Source organism: Alosa sapidissima, chromosome 20 (assembly GCF_018492685.1).
Source record: "Alosa sapidissima isolate fAloSap1 chromosome 20, fAloSap1.pri, whole genome shotgun sequence".
Lineage (NCBI taxonomy): Eukaryota > Metazoa > Chordata > Actinopteri > Clupeiformes > Clupeidae > Alosa > Alosa sapidissima.
Genome location: NC_055976.1, coordinates 22,334,218 through 22,356,112, shown reverse-complemented (window position 1 = coordinate 22,356,112; position 21,895 = coordinate 22,334,218). Strand labels below are relative to the sequence as shown.

General features: G+C 46.7%; 1 protein-coding gene across 1 annotated transcript in view; it reads right to left on the bottom strand.

The window, feature by feature from the left end:
* Positions 1–110: 110 nt before the first annotated feature.
* Positions 111–21,895, bottom strand: part of unc5a (unc-5 netrin receptor A) — a 169,160-nt gene continuing 147,375 nt past the window's right edge. Inside the window, 5 exon segments of the mRNA XM_042075476.1 lie at positions 111–4,216; positions 5,699–5,877; positions 6,562–6,726; positions 10,323–10,472; positions 19,660–19,893. Of these exon segments, the coding sequence (XP_041931410.1) occupies positions 4,051–4,216; positions 5,699–5,877; positions 6,562–6,726; positions 10,323–10,472; positions 19,660–19,893 (894 nt within the window). The 3' untranslated portion in view covers positions 111–4,050.

Genomic DNA, 21,895 nt, shown 5'->3' with positions numbered 1-21,895 from the left:
TCTGTTCTCAACAACAGATATGACAGGATATCACAGCTTCACCCCTGGCTTCTAAAGTATAGAAGATAAAAACCAGCTTTCACCAAAACAATAATTAATTCAGCCCATAGTTAACAATATATAATTTATTTACATCCATTTCAGGTTGAATTACTATACATACCTTTCTGAAATTTCATAGATATATATGTACATAAGGCCAAGTAAAGACTTGAAAGCACTTAGAAACCAATTTCCAAAATTCTACCCACAAATCCATATCATTGTCCAAAAAGTACAGAGAACCTTCAAGGATAGAAGGTGTCCCATTTCCACAAAATTGTTGACGACAATTTACATTGATAGAATAAGGAAAAGTAAAAAAAAAAGAATAAATAATTATAACTAAAGAAAATAATTATACAATTGCATAAGCGCTGTGTCATGTTATAAGTACAGCATTTTTGACTTGCAGAAAGGCAAGAAACATTGAATAAAGAAATTCAATTAAAACATTCACAGGTACACAATTCTATTGTTCTCAGTTTTGAAAAAAAAAAAGTGAAAAGTAACAAAACAACCGTCAGAGCAAAAAGTAGAAGCACACCCACATACATACATACATACATTCATACTGACACACTCACTCACACACACACACACACACACTGAACATATGTCAGCTGACGACAGAACAACTATGCATGAAGCTGAGAAAAGAAAGCCCAGTCATCGGGGAAAAGCGTTAGCTTCTCTGGGTTTTATCAGGAGTGAGCTACTAACTGCTTATGTGCCAACAAGGGAACACTTTTTTGTGTGTGGGGGAAATTTGGCTGCTATACCATCTCTCTGCAAGTAACAGTAGGCTGCGATGATAATGCTGTGTCCAGTGTGGAATAATGCACGACAGGGCTTGTGTGTTAGTGAACAAGAATGGACACACGCACAGTAGTCAAAGAAGAAGCTAATACAGTAGTAGTGCTTGATAGGACAAGTCAAAGTGACGAATGAGACACTCCTGCTCTTCCTGTGGGATGTCCTGTGGTCAGGGGAGACTACCTGAGACCTGTGTAATGGACGTATGGATACTGTGTGTACGGAAGCAATGTTATTCTTCTCGACACCATACTACAGTCTTCTTGGACAGATGTGTTTTAACTGGGGTGTCTTTCTCCAACTGTCAACATGTGTAGGCGTGATACGTTAGTTACTTGTCAAGTCATGAGCTCAAAACTGTACAAACATACGTACACAGCATCAGGACAAAAACAAAAAACAAAACAAAGTATACAAGCTTCTGGCAAACAGTCTAAACCTTAAACACCGCAGAAAAAGTATTTGTTTAATGCTATATAACCAATGAACAGTAGGCAAACACGTCACAGGTTATACGATTGACAAATGTTACGCCAGCAGTCTGTCTTTTTTGGGTCCATATTAAAATCATGTACATTTACTTTACAAAGTGCTATAATAAAACAGATTGAGTGTTGTCTCTGGTTAGAATGACAAATGCGATTTATTAGTCACGGTAAATAATCCTGCATGATCTGAAGATGTGTGGGATGGCATTACACAAGTGATATTATGAACCTGACAGAAATGTCTTTAAAAGGCAATGGAAAATAAAATGATAAAAAAAACATGTAAATAGTGTGTGTGTATGTGTGTGTTGATACATATTTATAACTTTGGTAGTCAGTGCCACTCGTGGGTACTAGGGTATACATGAACATTTTGTTCTTGATACAAAGGAACTCATTCCAAAGGCAGTTTAGAGGAACTATTATATCACAAATCGCTAGAATGACAGTGCTGATTTGAACACAAAGACTGATAATATGAATCTGAACAACTCGGAAATGCCTGAAGCATATGGCCATTAATTTAATTAGACGGTTAGTTATGCCCTGTGAACAGCCTTTCATTCTGTGTGAGACTGCGTACTGGGAAGGATCTTTTGAGAAACATGTCCTCTCCACCCACTTGACCTCCAGAGTTTCTGGAGAGAGAGAGAGAGCAAGAATTCCCTCTTGGATTTTTTTTCTCACAGCCTTAACTATTCTCCTCTGAAGCCTCCGGCTGACCCTCGAAACATCTCCACATTCACGGATTCAGCAAAGACACTCAGACAGACATTTGTGGAGGCAGAAGGAACCCTAGAACCCTTACAGTGAAGCAGAACTCCATAGAGTTAGGTGTGAAATAAAACCTAGAACACCAAACTATTCTCTAGAACCAGAGAACCAGGTTTTTTGAGGAGTGTCCCTTTAAGCGTGGCTAGGTTCACATTTTGAACCTAATAAGCCATTATTGGACACAAATTGCTCACCGCAATCTCTTCTATGGTTTTCACACAATGTTAGTCATTCCTCTGCCTTATTGATTTAAAGAGGAAATATACCTCTCTCTTAGTGGTGCCTGCCATAACCTGCGGTAAAACATCCATTATCCTCACAGAAATAATGCTATCAAAAATAATTTGCTTCTGGAGATACATTTGGAAAATGTATGAGCTTTCACACACACATACATTGAATGCCCTATAGCCGGACGGCTTACATATAAAAAAGAGAACCATCACGACACATTATATTATCAACAGAAAAGAAAGCATTCAGCAATGTGCCATTTTGCTTCCGATATGCAGTGTGAGCTGTTTGCTTTTGTCTACTGTACTGACAGACAAATATTACGGATGGATAATCCATCTTTGATTTGCAACTATGCTAGATGGTCAATTTTTCCCCTGGATGACACAGCATATTTAAATTCTCTAGCCAATTAAGTTGAATTTTGTGCTTCGCACTGAAGTCACAAAGACGGGTCAACAGCTACACCTTGCACCTGGAAAATAGACTTGAATGGGTGACTAAACTCACTTTAAAGCATTTTTTTCAACATTACAGACAAACTGACTAGCAACAACAAAGAGAATATCTAACCCAAGCCTTGTCCAAGTGGCAGGCAGACTCCCGACACATCTGGTGTGAATCGGCCAGCGTTCTTTGACATGGCCTCTCCTGCAGATCTCCCGCACAGCAAATTGCATAAAGTGGCTTTCCATTATAAATATGGCTGTTCCTTTCGTCACTCCATCGCATAGAGCCAAGGAGAGACACCTGAACTGGTATTGGGCAGTATTCTTTTTTTAATACCTTTTTTTCCAACCATCCTTAAATCTGATCCATCCTAATTTGGTTACTTGTGTGTGACTCATCGTGGGAGTCAACACAGTTTAGGCCCATTTCTACATATTGCATTTTAAAATATATACACATAAAAGTCACTTTTTAATCATCTTGAACTTTTGTTCATTTTACCTCCTGCCATGCTGCCATCATTTTATCCTTGATTTCCTTCCTAAACAATGCAGAATCACTCATGAAAAAGGTATTGGGCAAATTGATTGTATGAGGAATAGCAGAAGAAACAACAAAATAAAATACCACAGAAATAAAAATGCTCAATTTGACTTTCCTTCTACTTCCTGTGGCAGTGAACCAATCACACCATGTCGCGCTCTGCCTCCCCCCCATCCCCCTCCCATGGCAACCAAACATCTAATTGTGGATCTTTGCGGAAAGCTCTCATTTTTCCCCTTGCTCGACTTTGCTCACAAAACACCAAAAGATGGACACGCTGGACTCTCATAGGCCAAAAAGATGGACACGCTGGGCTCTTGTAAGCCGGCGCACACAGGCTGGGGGAGTGGACTCATCTCTCGGTATGAGGGAATGGACTTCAGCGGCTCAGTACAGTCAGTGCTACTCCGTCTGAAGGGGGTGTTCATTTTGGCTCCTCCTACAGGCGAGGAGGAGGTGACGAGGAGGTGTCAGAGCTCCTGACACCCCCCTCAGTCCCAAACCAGTGTGTGTGTTTGTGTGTGGGAGTGTGTGTGTGTGTGTGTGCGCGCGCGTGTGTCCACTGTTGCAGTCACTGTGTGTGTGTGTGTGTGTGTGTGTGTGTTTGTCTGCGCATGTGCGTATGTGTCTGTAACCACTGTTGCGGTCGCTTTGTGTTTGTGTGTGTATATGTATATTCACTGTTTGCGGTCGCCGCTAATCGGGGTTAGCACTCGCCGTCCGACACCAGGAAAATCATGGCCTCCTGCTTGCCGATCTCGGCCATGACGGCGGCCAGCTGGTTGAGGTTGCCGCTGTGGAAGTGCTGCGACTCCCACAAGTCCAGGATCACAGAGGTGGGGCTCGGCTTGGTCGCAAAGAAGCTCATGTGCCTGCAGCAGAGACATGGACCGCAGGGACAGAGGGGAGAGAGAGGGAGGCAACACGGGAGAAAGGAGGAAGGAAGGAAAGAAAGAAAATGGAAAGAAAAAGGAAGGAAAAAGAAAGGAGGAAAAGAAAGGAGGAAAGGGGGGAAGGGAGGAAGGGGGGAAGGGAGGAAGGAAAAGAGAGATCATGAATGCAAATATTGCACTTGGAATCTTGTCATTTCTAGCAGTCCAGTAAAGCCCTCTCTCTGGCGATGACTCGCGCGCTAGTCTCTCACAGAGCTTCTCTCACCGTCAACCCACTTTGGTCAAATAGTTTCAGTCAGATTTAAGAAAACACACACACACACACACACACACACGCACGCGCACACACACACACACACACACACACACATATTAATTTCATAAACACTTCCTGCTCTGCGCACTTACATAATTATATTTATACCCCCTTTACTTGAGAAGGTTAAAAGAGAAGGAGGCTGATGGTTGAAGTGGTTTATTCTTTGTTGGAGTTTTAAAAGGCAGAGGAAGATGGAAATGGTTCAGTGTGGTAATGCCCGTCATTAGCGTGAGAGGCGCCTTATGTAATGGGTTATTATGCATGCAGTGTGCTGCTGTGTGTAGGGCCGCCTGGGGGACGCAAATGTTTATGACCATCATGAGTTATGCACTCTCTCCCACAGTTTCTCACTTATTATGCAAATTACATTATCTCAGCAAAAATCAATAAACGGAAATGATATTTTTTCCCCGGCCCAACAAGTCATTTCAGCCTTTTGCGTCCGTTTTCACTGGGGATGCAAGAGAGCTGGAGGCTTTTTTTTGTTAGATGTGGGAAGTACTGTACGTGTATGCCCTAGTTGCCTTTAGCTGCAGCTATGTTACGCAGGTAGAGCGCATGACCTTTTCCATTGACCATGCGGAACCTTTCAGATCAAAGCTGATCAATACCAACAAAAGCGCTGACCCCTTTAGGTTGCACCGTTGATGTGGTGGTAGAGCATGTCCCAAAGGTACCTGAAGTGGCTTGTTCGATCTAATGGCCTTTTTCTGTTCTTCAAATGCCTGGGGGGAGGGGGGGTGGTGGGGTGGCTGTGGGGGTTTGGAGTTGTTTTTTACATGCCACACTCTTTGTAGGAGTGATTGGCTCCAAGGTTGAGGGGGGGCTAACACTTATACACAAGCTATTCGCTGTTACAAAAACAAAATGTTCAAGCTCCCACTTTATGCAGCTAAATGATAATTGATCTCATCTCATCGGTCCAGACCATTAAAGAACCAGTCCAGGTCTACTGCAAACTGTAATTAATTGAAGTGCCCTACAGGTTGAAATGAAGTCCACCTACATTGTTTGCTTAAACTTTGCGACTCTAAATGGACAAATAATTGAATCCTAGTCTGGTTGTTTTGGTCGGCAGTGGTCGAGTAATTGGGCGGTCGGGTGTTCGGGGGGAGGTGAGGTGTGGGGGCGCGGGGCCTGACCTGTCGAGTTTCAGCCTCTGGGCCAGTAGCCTCCAGTCGGCTCCGTTGGGGCAGGGGGCGTCCAGGCTGCTGCAAATCTTCTGCCGGATGAGGTAAGGGATCTGGAACGCGCTGGGGCCGGCCAGGGCCGGGGTGCTGTTGTCCATCAGCAAAGACTCGTAATCCAGGGTCCGGTTGTCCTAAGGAGAGGACACACCAGATATTTACCTATTCTACACTCATTTGCCCCTTCATTCATCTGTGCATTTATTCACTGAAAAAGCAGAATGGCACAGTTGAAACAACAAGTGAAACAAATGAGACTAGCATGCTATACCCTCATATCCGTCTGCAGTGACACTGTACTGGCTAGTAATGTGTGTTACTCCATGCAAATGTGTGAGATTTGCGTCCAATCGAGTTGTTCCTCAGGGCTAGAATGGTATTTGCCATAACTGTATTAGCTATAAAATTCCATATACTGTAATGCAAAGCTATTAATTATCAAGTAGCATACCATAGAACTTTCACAGAAAACACTATTTACAATCTTAAAGCCAATTTCCTGTGGCTGCAACGCATTGCCTTTTCTCATTATAATCCATCATTGCTGGAGTGCAGGATTCCCTTTTCCAGACAATCTGTCGCCACCTATAACAGATCAGCATAAGAGCTGCAGTTAATTAAACTATGTACCCGCGCCTAATCCCATCTGTTAAGATTTCACGCGCAACGAGCACATCGTTGTTTTTGACGCTTAAAAAAAAAAAAAAACCCTACTGGTCAGAACTGGTGTCGGTTGACCCCTGGCACTGCTATTGGCCAGCTGGCCGAACAGAGTTTCCTGGCTGAGCGGAGTTGCCTGGCACGGAAGCGTGGGTTACCTTGGCGATGTTGAAGTCCAGGCTGAAGCTCTGTCCCTCCCCCTCCACCTGCCAGACGCACAGCTGGCCGGTGAGATCGCAGGTGCTGAGGCTCAGGCGCTCCAGAGTGAAGGTGCAGTGCAGGCTGCGCTGGGAGCCGCTCCAGATGTGGTAGAACGGAATCTCCTGAAAACACAACCGCAAGACATGGGCATGTTACAACATGCTCTTCCTATGGGCCTCCCAAATCATGCTGACCTACACCTCAAATAACTCAATTCTTGAGAACACTTACATACTCAAAATCTAAAACCTCAGGTTTGATAAACAGAATAAAATGATGATATATATATATACATGCACATTCACACACAAAAATGTTATCAGATAATGTGATGTGTATATGTATGTGTGTGTGTGTATATATGTGTGTGTATATATGTGTGTGTATATATGTGTGTGTATATATATGTGTGTATATATATATATATATATATATATATATATATATATATATATATATATATATATATATATATATATATATATATATATATATATATATATATATATATATACACATACATACACACATACACACACACATATACATACATACATACATATACACATCACATTATCTGATAACATTTTTGTGTGTGAATGTGCATGTATGTATATACACACATATACATATACACACACACACACACACATACAATCAATACATACATACACACATACATATATACAGTACAGTGGAGTTCTCCAGTGCTCTTGGAGATGGGAACCAAAACCATGAGAGGAAAACTGGCATTAACATATGGGGTTCATATTGGAGGTCTTCCAATACAGTACTTGAATACTCACACACTTCATCACTGTTCAATTTAAGCTACTCTTAAAGTGGGCCAGTTGTGTATTGTAAGGTATAATGTCTGTACAGTAGTTCTGATAAAGAATCAACTGATGTAGAGATGATTATGATTTCACATGAGGTCAATGAAGCAACCCGTTTGTAAGACAGGACATACAGTAACGTTACTGAACATTCTACAGCTTAAAAACAGACACACACACATAGGGGAAATATTTCATATTGGCGAGTACACAGCAGTTAATCTTTGAGTTATTTTGGAAAATAACCAAAATAAATAAATCAACACAAACAGCTGTAAGACATGAATGAAGTCCAGACATGTACAATCTTTTAGAAAAGCAAGAAAGAAAAAAATCCCTCCACAAATGTTAATCAAGTGAGGCTCCTGCTCGCGGCCTGCGAGCCTCGGCAGAAAGCGTGGGCATCAGCAGAAGAGCCCTAAAGGTTTTGTTTCATGATTTATGACGTCTCTTTCTCGGCTCCACGGCTCAGCTAAGCAAGGTGTGGAAGCTCTTTATGTGAAGTCTGTAAGTGTTCGCACGCATAAAATCCCAAGCTTAAATAACCGAACGGCCATGTTAAAAAAAAAAAGCGAATATGTCTCAGACTTAAAAGAATACCAGTTGGGGGGCTAAAAGCAAACACACTACGTCACCGACTGCTACATCCAGCATTACACTGACGGGAACAATAAAGTTAAACTAATCCAACCGGCTCCTGTCCAGGCTCTCGGAGATCCAGCGTAATGCATTATATATAAGCATCTCTGCAAAGTTAGATTTCTAGAGAAAACTCTCCAGACAAATGGAAATATTGCATCTGTGGATGAGGGTATTACTATGGCTTTGATGTTCATGAGCTTTACAATTCCTAGGGATGACAAACGCAATTTCGCCAGGACAACTACGGACACCAGGCTCAATAGTCACTGTTGGTTTCTCGCTGTGTGTGTGTGTGTGTGTGTGTGTGCCAACGCAGTGTCAGCTTTATTCACTCCCCCCCTCATTTCCCTGGAGTGGCGGCGAGGTCAGCAAGCCACAGAGAGGTTAGACTCCGGCGCTCTCCGTTATAGATTCCTCCATGCATTAGTGAGAGCTCTGATGCGCTGCAGTTCCACAGACCGGCCCAGTGGGGGAGCTGTTGCACAGGCCCACAAATAAATAAAAAAAGGTGAGAGTGAAAAAGAAGAGTGAGGAAGAGAGAGAGAGGGAGAGAGGGAGAGAGAGAGAGAGAGAGAGAGAGAGAGAGAGAGAGAGGGAGGGAGAGAGAGAGTCCTTAGAGACAAACAACTCACAAAGAGATAAGACAGACCTTTCTCTGTGAGCTGTGTAACTCTCTCCAAATGAACCGGAGATGTCTGGGGTTCACGGCACCAGAGGGGGCTGCATCTCCATTCTCTCTCCACCACTCTGCTCACCTCTGGGCAGCACGGGGTCACAGCCCGGCACAGCTACCCCATCTACCCCCACCCCTCTCCCCTGGGCTCCCCCGTCTCATGTCTGGGATCCTGCTTCCGCACCCGTGGGAGATTCCACGTCACCCATCGTCAAATCAGAGTGGACAGGCCCATACGCTTTACATCCCAAATGAGCTCTTCGGCGCCCCCTGTGGAGGTGAAGTAGAGAAGAAGGCTGCCGGTCCATTGAGGGTAGGTGAGTTTATGCTTGTGTGTGTGTGTGTGTGTGTGTGTGTGTGTGTGTGTGTGTGTGTGTGTGTGTGTGTGTACAGACCCTCAGAGATACCGTGTGAGCTCCAGCAGCTGCTCTCTCTCTCTCTCTCTCTCCCCTCTCTCTGAGTCAAGGCCGGGCTGGCTATTAGGAGCCGCCGGCCTGCAGACTCCCGCTGCACCTGGGCTGCCCTTTCAAGGGCCCACTGTGTGACCCTGCGGGTCTGGCAGCGGCGTCTAACCAGGCTCACAGACTACTGCTCCCTGGCCCATGATGGAGAGAGATGGAGATGGAGATGGAGATGGAGATGGGGGTGGAGAGCTGGAGCACAATGGACTGTAGGTATGGTACAGAGCGGGAATGAGATGCCTCCACTGGGATGAGACTGATTATGAGCTTGTACTTTACTCTGGGGGACTGTTAGCATGGCCTCATGACATGCACTGTACCTACAGCCATTTAGGACAACAACTCATCATGCATACATTAGCTTTATTTCATGATCACATTAGGATTTTTGGTCAACAAAAAACTAATTGTTGACAATTTGTTGTTAGCCATGAATACACACGTAGAGGGGTACACATTGTTACACATTTCTTGGCCCTGGCTTGTTAGGTAATTTAAGTGATTTACTTATGCAAATTTATTACAGAAATGTTATGCCAAAGTTCATTAGCCAAGATGGCAAACCACGCTTTTGTTGACATAGACTCATGACTAACTTTAATACTTTACTATGGGAACTAGTAGTGAAGTCTTCAGTATGACAGGCTCAATAAATACATATGAGTCATGTGGCCATGTTAGCAATGCCATGTTGTGCTGCTGCTAATAGTTATGTAAGCAACCTTTACACCTCAAACTCAAAATCTTTCCTGGTCAATCTCGACGAGAGCCTCGGACTCATTAAGAAGTCGTTGGTCCTGAACTAAAGTCCGCTCTCATTTAATTCACCGTGTACATTTAGGGCTAAATCAATACATGCAAGTCAGTATTCCAACACATTCGCGGCGCCCGAAGACTCATTACCAAGCCCAGCTTCATTTCATCTTCATTAAGACTGAAGTGACGGTGGACAAACACTACCAAGGCAAAGAGGCTTGGATGGACGCAGAGAAATGGACATAAGGGTGGTGATAGCCTAACAGATGTAGAACAGGAGTCAGGCTGGCAGGAAGGAACATCAAACAGTAGAAGGTGGACTTGGGGGGGGGGGGGGGGGGGTGACCCACCTGGTAGCCGGCAAGCAGCTTACTCCTCCACTGGGCTTGGGGCAAGTCATGGATGGACAGGCGCAGGTTGTGGTAGCTGTCTTTGAAGAGCAGGACGCGGGGCTCGTCGATCAGCCGACCCCCCAGCTGTTTCTCCATCTGCATTACCTCCTGGGGAACAGACGCAACATGTGCACACACACACACACACACACACACACACACGCGCACACACACACACACACACACACACACACGCACACGCACACGCACACGCACGCGCACGCGCACGCGCACGCGCACGCACACACATGCACACACACACACAAAAGAGGGCTCAGGTCAGGGCAGGAAGGATATGAGAAGAGATGAGAGGAGAGAACTCACCATCACATGTGTGCTGGCTTGTCAACACATGTTCCTTCAACACCAGCCCCACACGAGCCCTGACATTGCCCCACACCACCCCCTGAAATTACCCCAACCTCCTGCATGCTCTACCCTCCATCTTTCTAAAGTCACTAGCCCCACACCACCCCTGACATTGCTCCAACCTCCTGCATGCTCTACCCTCCATCTTTCTAAAGTCACGCCAAGGTTAGATCATCTTTTGGAGGGGCGTGGAGATGCCAGGCAGAGACCCGCCACAGATACCTGGCACATGGCGAGGCGGGCATTGCGCGGAGAGCCATTAGTCAACGGCTCGTTTGTGCTGCCGCGCTGCAAATCTCCCCTAATTCTGTCCCCAGCTTTTGGTGCCAGGAAAGATTTGCACTGGCAAGTCGGACAGTTTCATCTCCGTGGGGCAAAAAAGAAAAAAAAAAAAACACACACACACAAAAAAACACAAAAAATCTAGAGAACATGTGTAGAGTTCAGAGTGGCCATCTGGAGTGATGTCATAATAACCCCAGAGTTCATCGCTGATCTATCGCCATTCATTCGGGAGGCATCCTTCATCTCCTGCACCCATCCTTGGGGATCAAGAGGTCCTCGGAAATCTGGAAGGTTCCTCTCGAAGGCTGCCCGCCAAACCCGCCTTGCGCAAAAAAGAAAGACGGATGTGCAGCGGAAGAGAGAAAAAGAGAGAGAAAACTAATTCACTGAATGAGTACGTTAGAGGACTTGGAGACCTTGTCAAAGAAAGACACGCTTTTCTCTAAAAAGGTTAAAAAAAAAAAGAGGTTTAAACGAAAATCAGAGCGGTAAGCAGCACAGCATTCAAAAAAAGGCATTGACAAACCGAAACAGCAACAACTGCCAGACAGAGGCTGAGCGAAGATAATTACCATATGTTTGATACTTCTCTGTGTGAATCCGGATGCACACGACATGGTTTTGGAGTGCCGCTTTAATTAAGATGGAGAATCGCTCTGATTTTTTATCTACACACCCAGGATTCAATTTTCTGCACTCTTTACCCCATTTTGACGAGACTGATTTCAATTAATGCCATAAGGAACCTGCTCATTACCCTTTCCAAACCACGTGCCTATGTCTCCATGTTGAATTTCTCCAGACAGGGAGCCATTTTCTTCCAAACGGGAGTCAGAATAATCTAGGCTTTGACAAAACGCCTCGTGTCATCCGTGTCCATAAAGGGATGCGACAGAATAATAACACTTTCATCATCAGTCATCCCCCAAATGATCCACTCGTCCAGACAGTGGACTAGGATAGGCCGTAGCCTCCATCTGTGCACCTCTGAAGTGTTAATCGACATCGGCGACGTCTGGACCAGGTCAACAAGGTCACAGGTCGGGTCCATCTCATTGGGTCAGCGCTACTAATCTCGCCCACTTCATCCTTTTTCCAGGACAATAGGGGAGCTTTCTGCAGCTTTTTGGCTTCCGCACGCCGCTCTCAGAAGTGGTTAATTTGAAAACGTTCTTGAACACAATATCCTTTGGTGGGGGCAGATTAGCATTGCAAATGGCCGCCCGTGGACTCTGCTCTCGCGCTCCTGACCCCTCGGCCCGTCGAGCCGACTGGTGATGGGGGAAGCCGACGAGAGGCTGCCAATTATCCCATTACCCATCTCAAGGACCCCATGAGTGCCAACACACAGCTCGCCAGCGCTCGCCAGCCCCACCCACACACACACACCCCCAAAAATACACCACCCAGTGGATTAGTAAGTCAGGCTGAAAGTGAGATGCATACGCATGGTGTTCCCAGCCTGCAGCGTTTTTTTTTTTTTACTGTTTTTTTTCTGTGCAGGATTCGAACACGTGTTTGTGTGTTTGCCATTGACACCACGTTTCGGAGAGTAATAGCTCAGTTTACGCCCCATTGTCTTATTAATAAATTACATTGTAAGGGTGGGTTATTTATGGGAGGGGAGGGGAAGCAAAATCAACACTCTTATTCACTCTTCCAGAGAGAGAGAGAGAGAGAGAGAGAGAAAAGAAAGGAAAAATAGAAGAAGTCACTATGATGAAAATCTAGGAGTGTGACATTAATCAGTGATTATTGAAACTAGGGATCTCTCTGTGTCAACCTATATGTGTGTATGTGTGTGTGGTGTGTGTGTGAGTGAGTGAGGTGAGTGAAAGACTGGCAGACGGAGAGAGAGAGTGTGAGAGAGAGAGAAGAGAGGGGGGGGGAGAGAGAGAGAGAGAGACTACATAGCTGAGGACTGAAAGAAATGTCACAGAAGGACTGAACCAGAGGCTGTGTGTGAGCAGAATTTCAACACTGTCAGTGCAGCACCGCTAAGAGCCCGAGACCAAAACTGGGCAAGAGTGCGATAGGACTGCCCAGTGCCTTCCTGAGTGGGGAGCCAGAGAGGAAGAAAGGACAGAGACAGAGATAGAGAGGGAGAGGAAGAGAAAGAAAGACAGGAGAGAAGGAAGGAAGGAAGTAAGGAAAGAAAGAAAGAAAGAAAGAAAGAAAGAAAGAAAGAAAGAAAGAAAGAAAGAGAGTGAGAGAGACACAGGCAGCTTAACACTTGTGTCTGCGGGTCATGAGAGTGGCTGGCTTTAGAGGGACAGATAACAGGATTACTGGAGCCATGGCCACACTTCTTCCGAGCATGCACACGCGCGTGTACACACACACACACACACACACACACACACACACACACACACACCGCGCACACACACACACACACGCGCACACACTCCTGCTTATCCCCATTGGCCCCGACCGGCCAGTACCCAAGTAGCGCTCTCAGCCCTTGCCTCTGATGGACTCTGCGTACTGCGGTCCGTTTGGGACTACCAGAGACACTCGTATAGTTAATCTCCTCACAGCCTGGCCTGACAGAAGGAGGCTAGGCCACTGCAGTGCAGGGAAAAATACAAATAAATAAATATATAGAAAACCCACAGATAGTGCACAGTTGGCCACCAGCAAAAAAGAGATCAATTACAACAACAACAACAACAACAAAAACAAGTAAACAAAATATTTGAGGGCAGTTTGAAAAGTCAAGACAGGGAGGTGCTATAAGTAAAGGGCTGGTGAATAGAGGTGGTGTGTGTGTGTGTGTGCGTGTGCGTGTACGTGTGTGTGTGTGTGTGTGTGTGGGTGGGTGTGGGTGTGCTAGCAAGGGTGACTGAAGCGACTACATAAAAAAGCACTTTATAGATTTATAGAGTTCAGCCATAAGAAATAACATGCTTCGCGGCCTTCCGGTATTAGTTTTTAAGGACAGGCGTTGTTTTGTTTTTATTGAGCTTTTCATCAAATCGGGGAGGGTGACACTGGGATGTGCGGGTGGTGGGGCGGTAGCGTGTCGGTAAGACGGTCTGAATAAATGGCTCGATGCCACGGCGGGTTTGTCGACGAGGTTCTTGTAAAAACAGTGCGCTCTCCTTGACCAGTAGCAAGGTGCCAGGAGACATTATGCACCACTTAAAAGACTACTCGAGCCTGTTGTCAAAATAAGCCGGGGAATAACTTTAGGATAATGGCCCTTGGCAGCATATTCCTTTGATTTATCGTGAGGCTGCTATCGCTACTGTCTTGTCACCATATACACACACACACTTTCTTTGGAGCGTTTTTCTCAAGTTTCACGATGGGATTTTTTTTCCCCCTCTTCCACCGTTTTTCTGACGGAGAGACTCCATCAGTGTGAGCTCCGTACCAGTCTCTGGTCCCTTCTGATTAATAACTACACACGTGAGGAATGCGCCAGCTGGGCTTTACAAATGAGAATGCTGTTTGCTAGCCGAGGATGCACATTTCCCTTTACATAAATCACCAGGGAGTGAAAAGAGGAAGAGGGGGGAAAAGATGACAAGAAAAAGAGAGAGAGAGAGAGAGAGAGAGAGAGAGAGAGAGAGAGAGAGAGAGAGAGGAGAGAGAGAGAGAGAGAGAGAGAGAGAGAGAGAGAGAGAGAGAGAGAGAGAGAGAGAGAGAGAGAGAGGGGGAGGGATGTAGCAGGCAGCTACAGTAGGTGTAATATTTCCCCCTGCCCAGCTGCTGTGATAAAGTCGGCTGTCTTGCTTAACTTCACGTCAGCAATCAGCTGCTTGAAGCATCGCTCCCATCTCAGCAGTCAGCCACGTCCAAACCTCGCCTGACTTGTGTCTGTTGTCCCTGGCAGGAGCGAGAAGACCAATTACTCTCTGATTTTCAGTGAAAGGTCAAATCAAACATGCAGCCTCCATCTTTACCCCCCCTCCCTCTGCACCCATCTCGCCAGTGGTGCTAAACTAGAGGTCAACAAAACACGAAAACAATGTAGTTTTTTCGCCTCCGCTCGGACTATTCTCCCAGAGCCTTCCGTAAAGGGGGGGGGGGGGGGGGGCGCAGTGCTGTTCAGCTCATACCGGGGCAAGCCGGAGGGACAGGTGGGGGCAATTAAATCGAGGGCAGATCAGTGTTGCGGCTCTTTCCATAATGAGCATATGGAGGCATTTAATGCGAACAGCAAGCCATCCGTATAAAGCCATCATCATCAGCGGCGGCGGTGGCGACAACGCGTGGCACGGATATTGCCTCGGTCTTCTGCATGCTCCTCTGCCACTTGTGGGCACTTGGGGTCCGTGGGAGGCTACATGGCTCATCGGAGGAGGGGGCTTGTGTCTCCTTCTGATCAGGAGGTGGATCACAGTGTATTGAAGGAGTGGAGAGGGTGGTGGTGGGAGTGAGTCGAGAGTGAGTTGGGGTGGGAGTGAGTGGGGGCTGGTGGTGGGAGTGAGTGGGGGCTGGTGGTGGGAGTGAGTGGGGCTGGTGGTGGGAGTGAGTGGGGCTGGAGTGGGGGTGGTGGTGGGAGTGAGTGGGGGTGGGGGTGGGAGTGAGTGTGGTGGGAGTGAGTGGGGGTGGGGGTGGGGAGTGAGTGTGGGTGGGAGTGAGTGGGGGTGGGAGTAAGTGGGGGTGGGAGTGAGTGGGGGCTGGTGGTGGGAGTGAGTGGGGGCTGGTGGGGTGGGAGTGAGTGGGGGTGGGGGTGAGTGAGTGGGGGTGGTGGTGGCGGCCTGGAGAGTAGGAGATGGGCGATGTTTAAAGATGAACCCTAATTGGTCCCACAAGGGCCGCTAACATATTGAGAGCGCCGCCGCGCCGAAATGTCACGGGCTCACAAGTGTCGCGAGACTCTTACGATCAAAAGACAATAACATTGTATTTAATCTGGGCCTTAATTGGGAGATGAGAGATTGCGTCTGCGGCGCCAACTCTACGCTGCGTACTCCACACCGGGGCCCTGGCACCAGGGAGGGCTGATGCGGCTGACTGACAGCTGAGACGCCCGTGAGCCTGACGAGCCGCGGTTGCCGTGGCGTTCGCTTTTCCCCTTCCCTCTCCCTTTTTGGCTGGGAAGCAGCCTGGAGGCGGAGAGAGACAGTGCCATCACTTCCGTCAAACCCACTGGGGTGTTCTCTTCTCTCTTCTCTTTACTCTCCTCCGTACTTTTGGGATGGCTAAGGTGGGGTGGGGGTGGGGGTGGTGGTGGGTGGTGTCTCTTGACAGACATTGTGACATGCCCTGCAGCGGTCAGTACACTGTGTAATGCAATTAACACTCCCCGCAGACAAAATGCTGCACAGAGGGACGGAAATAGCAGTGCAATGATTTCACTAGCAAGAGTGTGTGTGTGTGTGTGTGTGTGTGTGTGTGTGTGTGTGTGTATATATGGATTGCATGTGTGTATATGTGTGACTGCATATTTATGGGTGTGTCTGTGTATGCAGGGAGGGAAGAATGTATACGCATGTATACAAATATGACCAGATTAGCATGTGCACAGTAGACATGTGGGTCAGGGTGTGTGTGTGTGTGTGTGTGTGTGTGTGTTTGTGTGGTCTGAGTTCTCACTGTCCCTCATTACTGTAAAAGCATCCCAATGAATCAGACATACATTCTTTTGAAGGACCTGATGGCAAGAGAATCTCTGTATCCTTGGGGCTAAGAGATCGTTAATATCTGCTTTTACATGCTGGATGTACCTGTTACCACAACAAATAAAAATAAATAAAATAGTAAAAAGGTAGCATTTGTTTGTTACTAACAAAGGCTAGAATGTGATGACTAGATCATTACCACAGTGGGAAGCCCACTAAATCACCCAGTAAACCAGAGAACTACGCTTCCCACGAGACACTGTGGCTCACCGCACCGAGCCGCCACATGTCGGCACAGGCGGCTAATGCACTCTGGAGGCATTCCCATGGCCACATGTGTCCGCATTGCACCGCACGACGCACCCCACCGCGCTACGCCAGTGCTGCAGTCAACATGGGCAGGTGTCACGTTCCCTCTGTGGGAAGTCCCTTGCTTTAAAGAGAGGAGGAGGAGGAGGAGGAGGAGGAAGAAGATGAGGAGGAGGAGGAGAAGGATGGGGGGAGTAGTGGCGACAGCGCTGACAGCCACCCCACCTTCCTCCGAGAGAAAGGAAGGACAAGGTCAGATGGAGGGAAGGTCAGAAACGGCTGGGGATCAGGCTCCGCGCGACGAAATGCACACCGGAGCTCAGAGGCACCAGCCCGGGAACAAAGAAAGCCGTCCGCACAGGGCAAAAAAACCCCCCGCCCCTTCAGAGCAGTCACCGCTGAAAACACAATAGCACCCCCCCCCCCCACCCCAAAGCGCCCTTCCCCCCCGAAAAAATAAAAGGAGGGGAAAAAAAGAGAAAAGAAGAAAAGGAAATGAAAGGACTTGAAATGAAAGGGGTTTCTGTCCACCTCCCCACAAAACAACTTCATTTTCGGCGCGTCTGGCGAGGGCCCTGGAGGTCGTGGCGGGGGCGCGAGTGCCGTCCCTCTGGCCAGCGCCTCATCTCCGCTCGTCACGAGTCGCCCGGCAAACCCAATTCACAGCCACGCACACAGAGCTCTGAGCACTTCCCCCCCCCCCCACCCCCCCTTCCACACCTCCCCATCAACCGGCCCCCGCTTGCCTGCCGCGCCGAACGACGGCTAAGTGCTAATTCCCAGCAGCCCAGCAATTTCCTCCTCTCTACCTCTCTCTTATTATTTTTTCCCTCTCTCTCTCTCTCTCGTCTTTCCACAGTGGTGTTCTCAAAGGCCCACATGCTTAGCTGGGGGGGGGGGTTGAGATGTGGAGTGTGCGGGGTGGGGGTCAGTCTCTTTGGCAGGCGCTCACAGATTCGAGTGGGGAGCGGGCCACTCGGGCCGCCACAGAGTGAGGATAGGGACTGTTATGAAGCTCAGGGAGCAAAGAGAAATGTGTGTGTGTGTGTGTGTGTGTGTGTGTGTGTGTGTGTGTGTGTGTGTGTGTGTGTGTGTGTGAGAGAGAGAGAGAGAGAGAGAGAGAGAGTATGTGTGAGTGAGTGAGTGAGAGAGAGAGTGTGTGTGTGTGTGAGTGAGTGTGTGTGTGTGAAAGTGAGTGAGAGAGAATGTGTGAGTGAGTGAGAGAAAGAAAGAAAGAGAGAGGGAGAGAGCAAGAGAGAGAGTGTATATATATGTGAGTAGAAAAATATGTGTGGGACTGCTTGACAGAGAGTGAGTGTGTGAGTGTGTGTGTGTGTGTGTTAAAGGGAGGGAAGAGTGTGGGGGGTCTGAATGTGTGTGAGCGGGATAGGGAAAGAGAGAGAGAGAGAGAGAGAGAGAGAGCGAGAGAGAGAGAGAGAGCGAGAGAGAGGAGGGGGGTGTTGTGAGAGGCTCTCTTTTTAATTTACTAATTAACCATGCAAATGAAATCTTAACAGTCCGTTCAGACACGGGCCTCCAGGGAGGGGGGCGGCTGGCATTAGCTGGCGATTATTCTTTATCCCTCAGAAGGCCTGGCGAACGGGGAAGAGTGGAGGGGGAAGAGGGGGGCAATCTAGCCTGCAAAATTTGTACTGAAGTGGGAGGGATATTAGTGACCAGACTGAAGCTGCCAGCACAATCCGCTATCAATACAAACACCACCACCGGCAGCAGGCAACACCCTAGAGTCTGAGAGGAGAGGAGAAGAGGGGAGAGGAGAAGAGAGGAGAGGAGAAGAGAGGAAAAGAGGGGAGAGGAGAGAGGAGATAGAGGAGAGAGAGAGAGGAAAAGACAGAGAGGAGAGGAAAAGAGAGGAGAGGAGAAGAGGAGAAGAGAGGAGAGGAGAGAGAGAGGAAGAGAGGAGAGGAGAAGAGAGTAGAGGAGAGAGAGGAGAGAGAGAGGGGAGGAGAGGAGAGAGAGGGGAGGAGAGGAGAGGAGAGAAGAGAGGAGAGAGAGAGGAGAGGAAAGGAGAGGAGAGGAGAGAAGAGGAGATGAGAGGAAAAGAGAGGAGAGGAAAAGAGGAGAAGAGAAGAGAGGAGAGGAGAGGAGATCCAGGTTGCGGTGGCTCAGGATGGGAGTTTGCATTCTAATGGTGGTTTATTTCAGCTGGGTTTTATTTGGCTATGAAATGGAGGGCGCTATGGTGCACGTGGCTGCAGTTTCTGTACCACATTTGGGTCCAGATGCCCATGGGGACCAGGGATTGAGTCTGGCCCATAGGGCGTCACCCTCTCTCTTTCCCACTCATGCCACCCTCTCTCTCTCTCTCTCTCTCTCCCACTCATCCCTCCCTCTCTCTCTCTCTCTCTCACACTCACTTCTTGTCACTTCTCACTGTCATATCTGATTAAAGAAATATTCTTTAAAAAAAAGACTGAAACTGCAGAATGATGGTACCGATTTGTAAATCCAAGTGCTGCATGTCTGCATACCTTTAATTCACAGAAAAGTCTAGCAACAACTGATTGGCCTACATTCTTAAAATACCGTAAACCCAGACATTATGCAACTTCAAACTGTTTATGGTCATTCTCTTGAAGCACTTCACAGAGATCAAAGCCTACACAACCAAGTATAGGTATATGTCAATACATAGACATTGTATAGAGTGGAGTTGTGAGGTGCTGTGTGAGTCTCTCGTGGGGTGTGTGTGTGTGTGTGTGTGTGTGTGTGTGTGTGTGTGTGTCATTCCTCACCGTGAAGACGTCCTGCGTGTCGTCCATGCAGTAGACGCGGATGCTGTACTCGAGTGTGGCGCAGTAGGCCGGTGCGAACAGCACCAGTTTGAGGCGCTTGGCGGCGACCATGCTGAGCGACTCGCCCACGAGCGCCAGGCGGCCCAGGTGCTCCGTGAACAGGCGGCACGTGTCCGTCTCCAGCTGGCAGTAGTAGGGCTCTGACGCCAGCTCCTCCCCCAGCACCAGCACGTCCTATCACAGGCGAGGAGAGAAAGGGGGGCGGGGTTAAGAGAGAGGGGGGCAGAAGTTGAGGAAGATGAGAGAAACTCAAACTCCATCCTAGAGACACTTTTTTAGTACACATAGTATACACATAGTATGAAGAAATATTAATGTTTGGATTATTAGTTAGTATTAGTAGATTATTAGTTTTCCAGATTCACCCAGATCAAAATCTTTCTGTAAAACGACTAATAGCATGTTTGCTATATACATATAATATCATATAGTATCATAGCATATAATAGCATATCATATCATACCATATAATAGCATATAATAGCATATAATATCATACCATATAATAGCATATTTTTCACAACCAATCCCATACAGTGTTCAGTATTAGTGTTAGAAAAGACAGAATATAATAGAATCAAATAAAATCTTTAATGTCCACTGACGTGGTAATTTAAATAAAAAATATATATATATATTTTCAGCCAAGTGCTTGGCTAGCCATGGTTTCAGTCTATGAAAGAGAATAACTGTTTTTATTTATTATTTTCTTTTAAGCAACCACACTCTTCCAATATATTGGTCTGTATATCAAATGAAACACAGTACAGTGTAGTGCAGTAACGTAGGGCAGTAGCGTAGTGTAGTGAGGACATATATTCAATTAGAGTCTGTGTCCTCTGGGGCTGTTGACCCTGGCATTGATCATGCAGCGCTTTAACCAGAGTGCTTTCAGTGCTATTTGCATTGCAGAGGTGTGCGGTCAGCAGATAGGTAACCTGGAGAGGTTGAGTGGGTCAGGAGTATAGCTTCATAGAGCATGTTCGCTCATTCACCGACGCCAAATTAAATCGTTTCATTTGCATTCATTCATACCTTTGTCGCATACTCATTTATCTCTTCATAGAAAATAAATGAGTCCTTTTGTGGTCATTTGTCTAAGGCGGTATTACACCGCACCCAAAGGTCATTTTAATCCACTTCTTCATACATGCTAGCATCTGGGCACCTCTCTGTATGGCCCTGGCCAGTCAAATACAAACATAGCCGTGTTACACACATACAAACACCCATAGCAGTGTTACACACATACAAACACCCATAGCAGTGTTACACACATACAAACAAACATAGCTGTGTTACACACATACAAACACCCATAGCCGTGTTACACACATACAAACACCCAGTCACACAGAAAACGTACACATGCACTCGCTCACATCCCAGTCTAAAAAAAAAAACTATAAACTGTTATCAAAAAACAAGTACAATTTATGAAACAATAACATTTCCACAGTTCATTTAAGCACAGACAACAGTAACACAGACTGTTACAGAGAATATGAGCTTGTCTGGTAAATTGTTGACAGGTCAGATATGATGAATTTATGATATCTGTTTCACAGTCTGGGGCTGTTAATTAGGAGATGTGGCCAGACTGTAAAACAGGTTTTTAAATGAAACTGATAGTGATTCATGGCCAATCCACTTGGACTCAGACACTCAATACCATAAATGACTTATTAATCAATTAGTTCCCCAATAGGTTCATTCACCTCTCAATAATTGCCCAGAGATTAAATAATTTCAGGTTTTTCTGATCTTAGTAGCTTTGCATTTTGTGTAATCTCAGCAGGACAGAGATAAGGATAAAAAAAAAAACGAGCGTGTGTGAGGGAGAGAAAGAGAGTGAGAGGGAGAGAGAGGGGGAGGGAGAGACACAGAGAGAGAGAGAGAGAGAGAGAGAGAGAGAGAGAGAGAGAGAGAAAGAGAAAGAGAGAGCATGAGGTAGGGAGAGAGATGAATGTCATATTATCATGAGGTTACTGAGAAGTGCAGAGCTCCTTTATATCCCAAAGGGAATCCTTGGTGTGCTCACCACTACACACGCAGGAATCATCTCCAGAGCTAAATTAAGGAGCCGGAGACGGGTGGCGCCGTTTAGGTGGAGACATGGAGAGTGGAGACATTCCTGCAGCGTTTGATGGCCTCTCATCATCACCCAACATCAGAC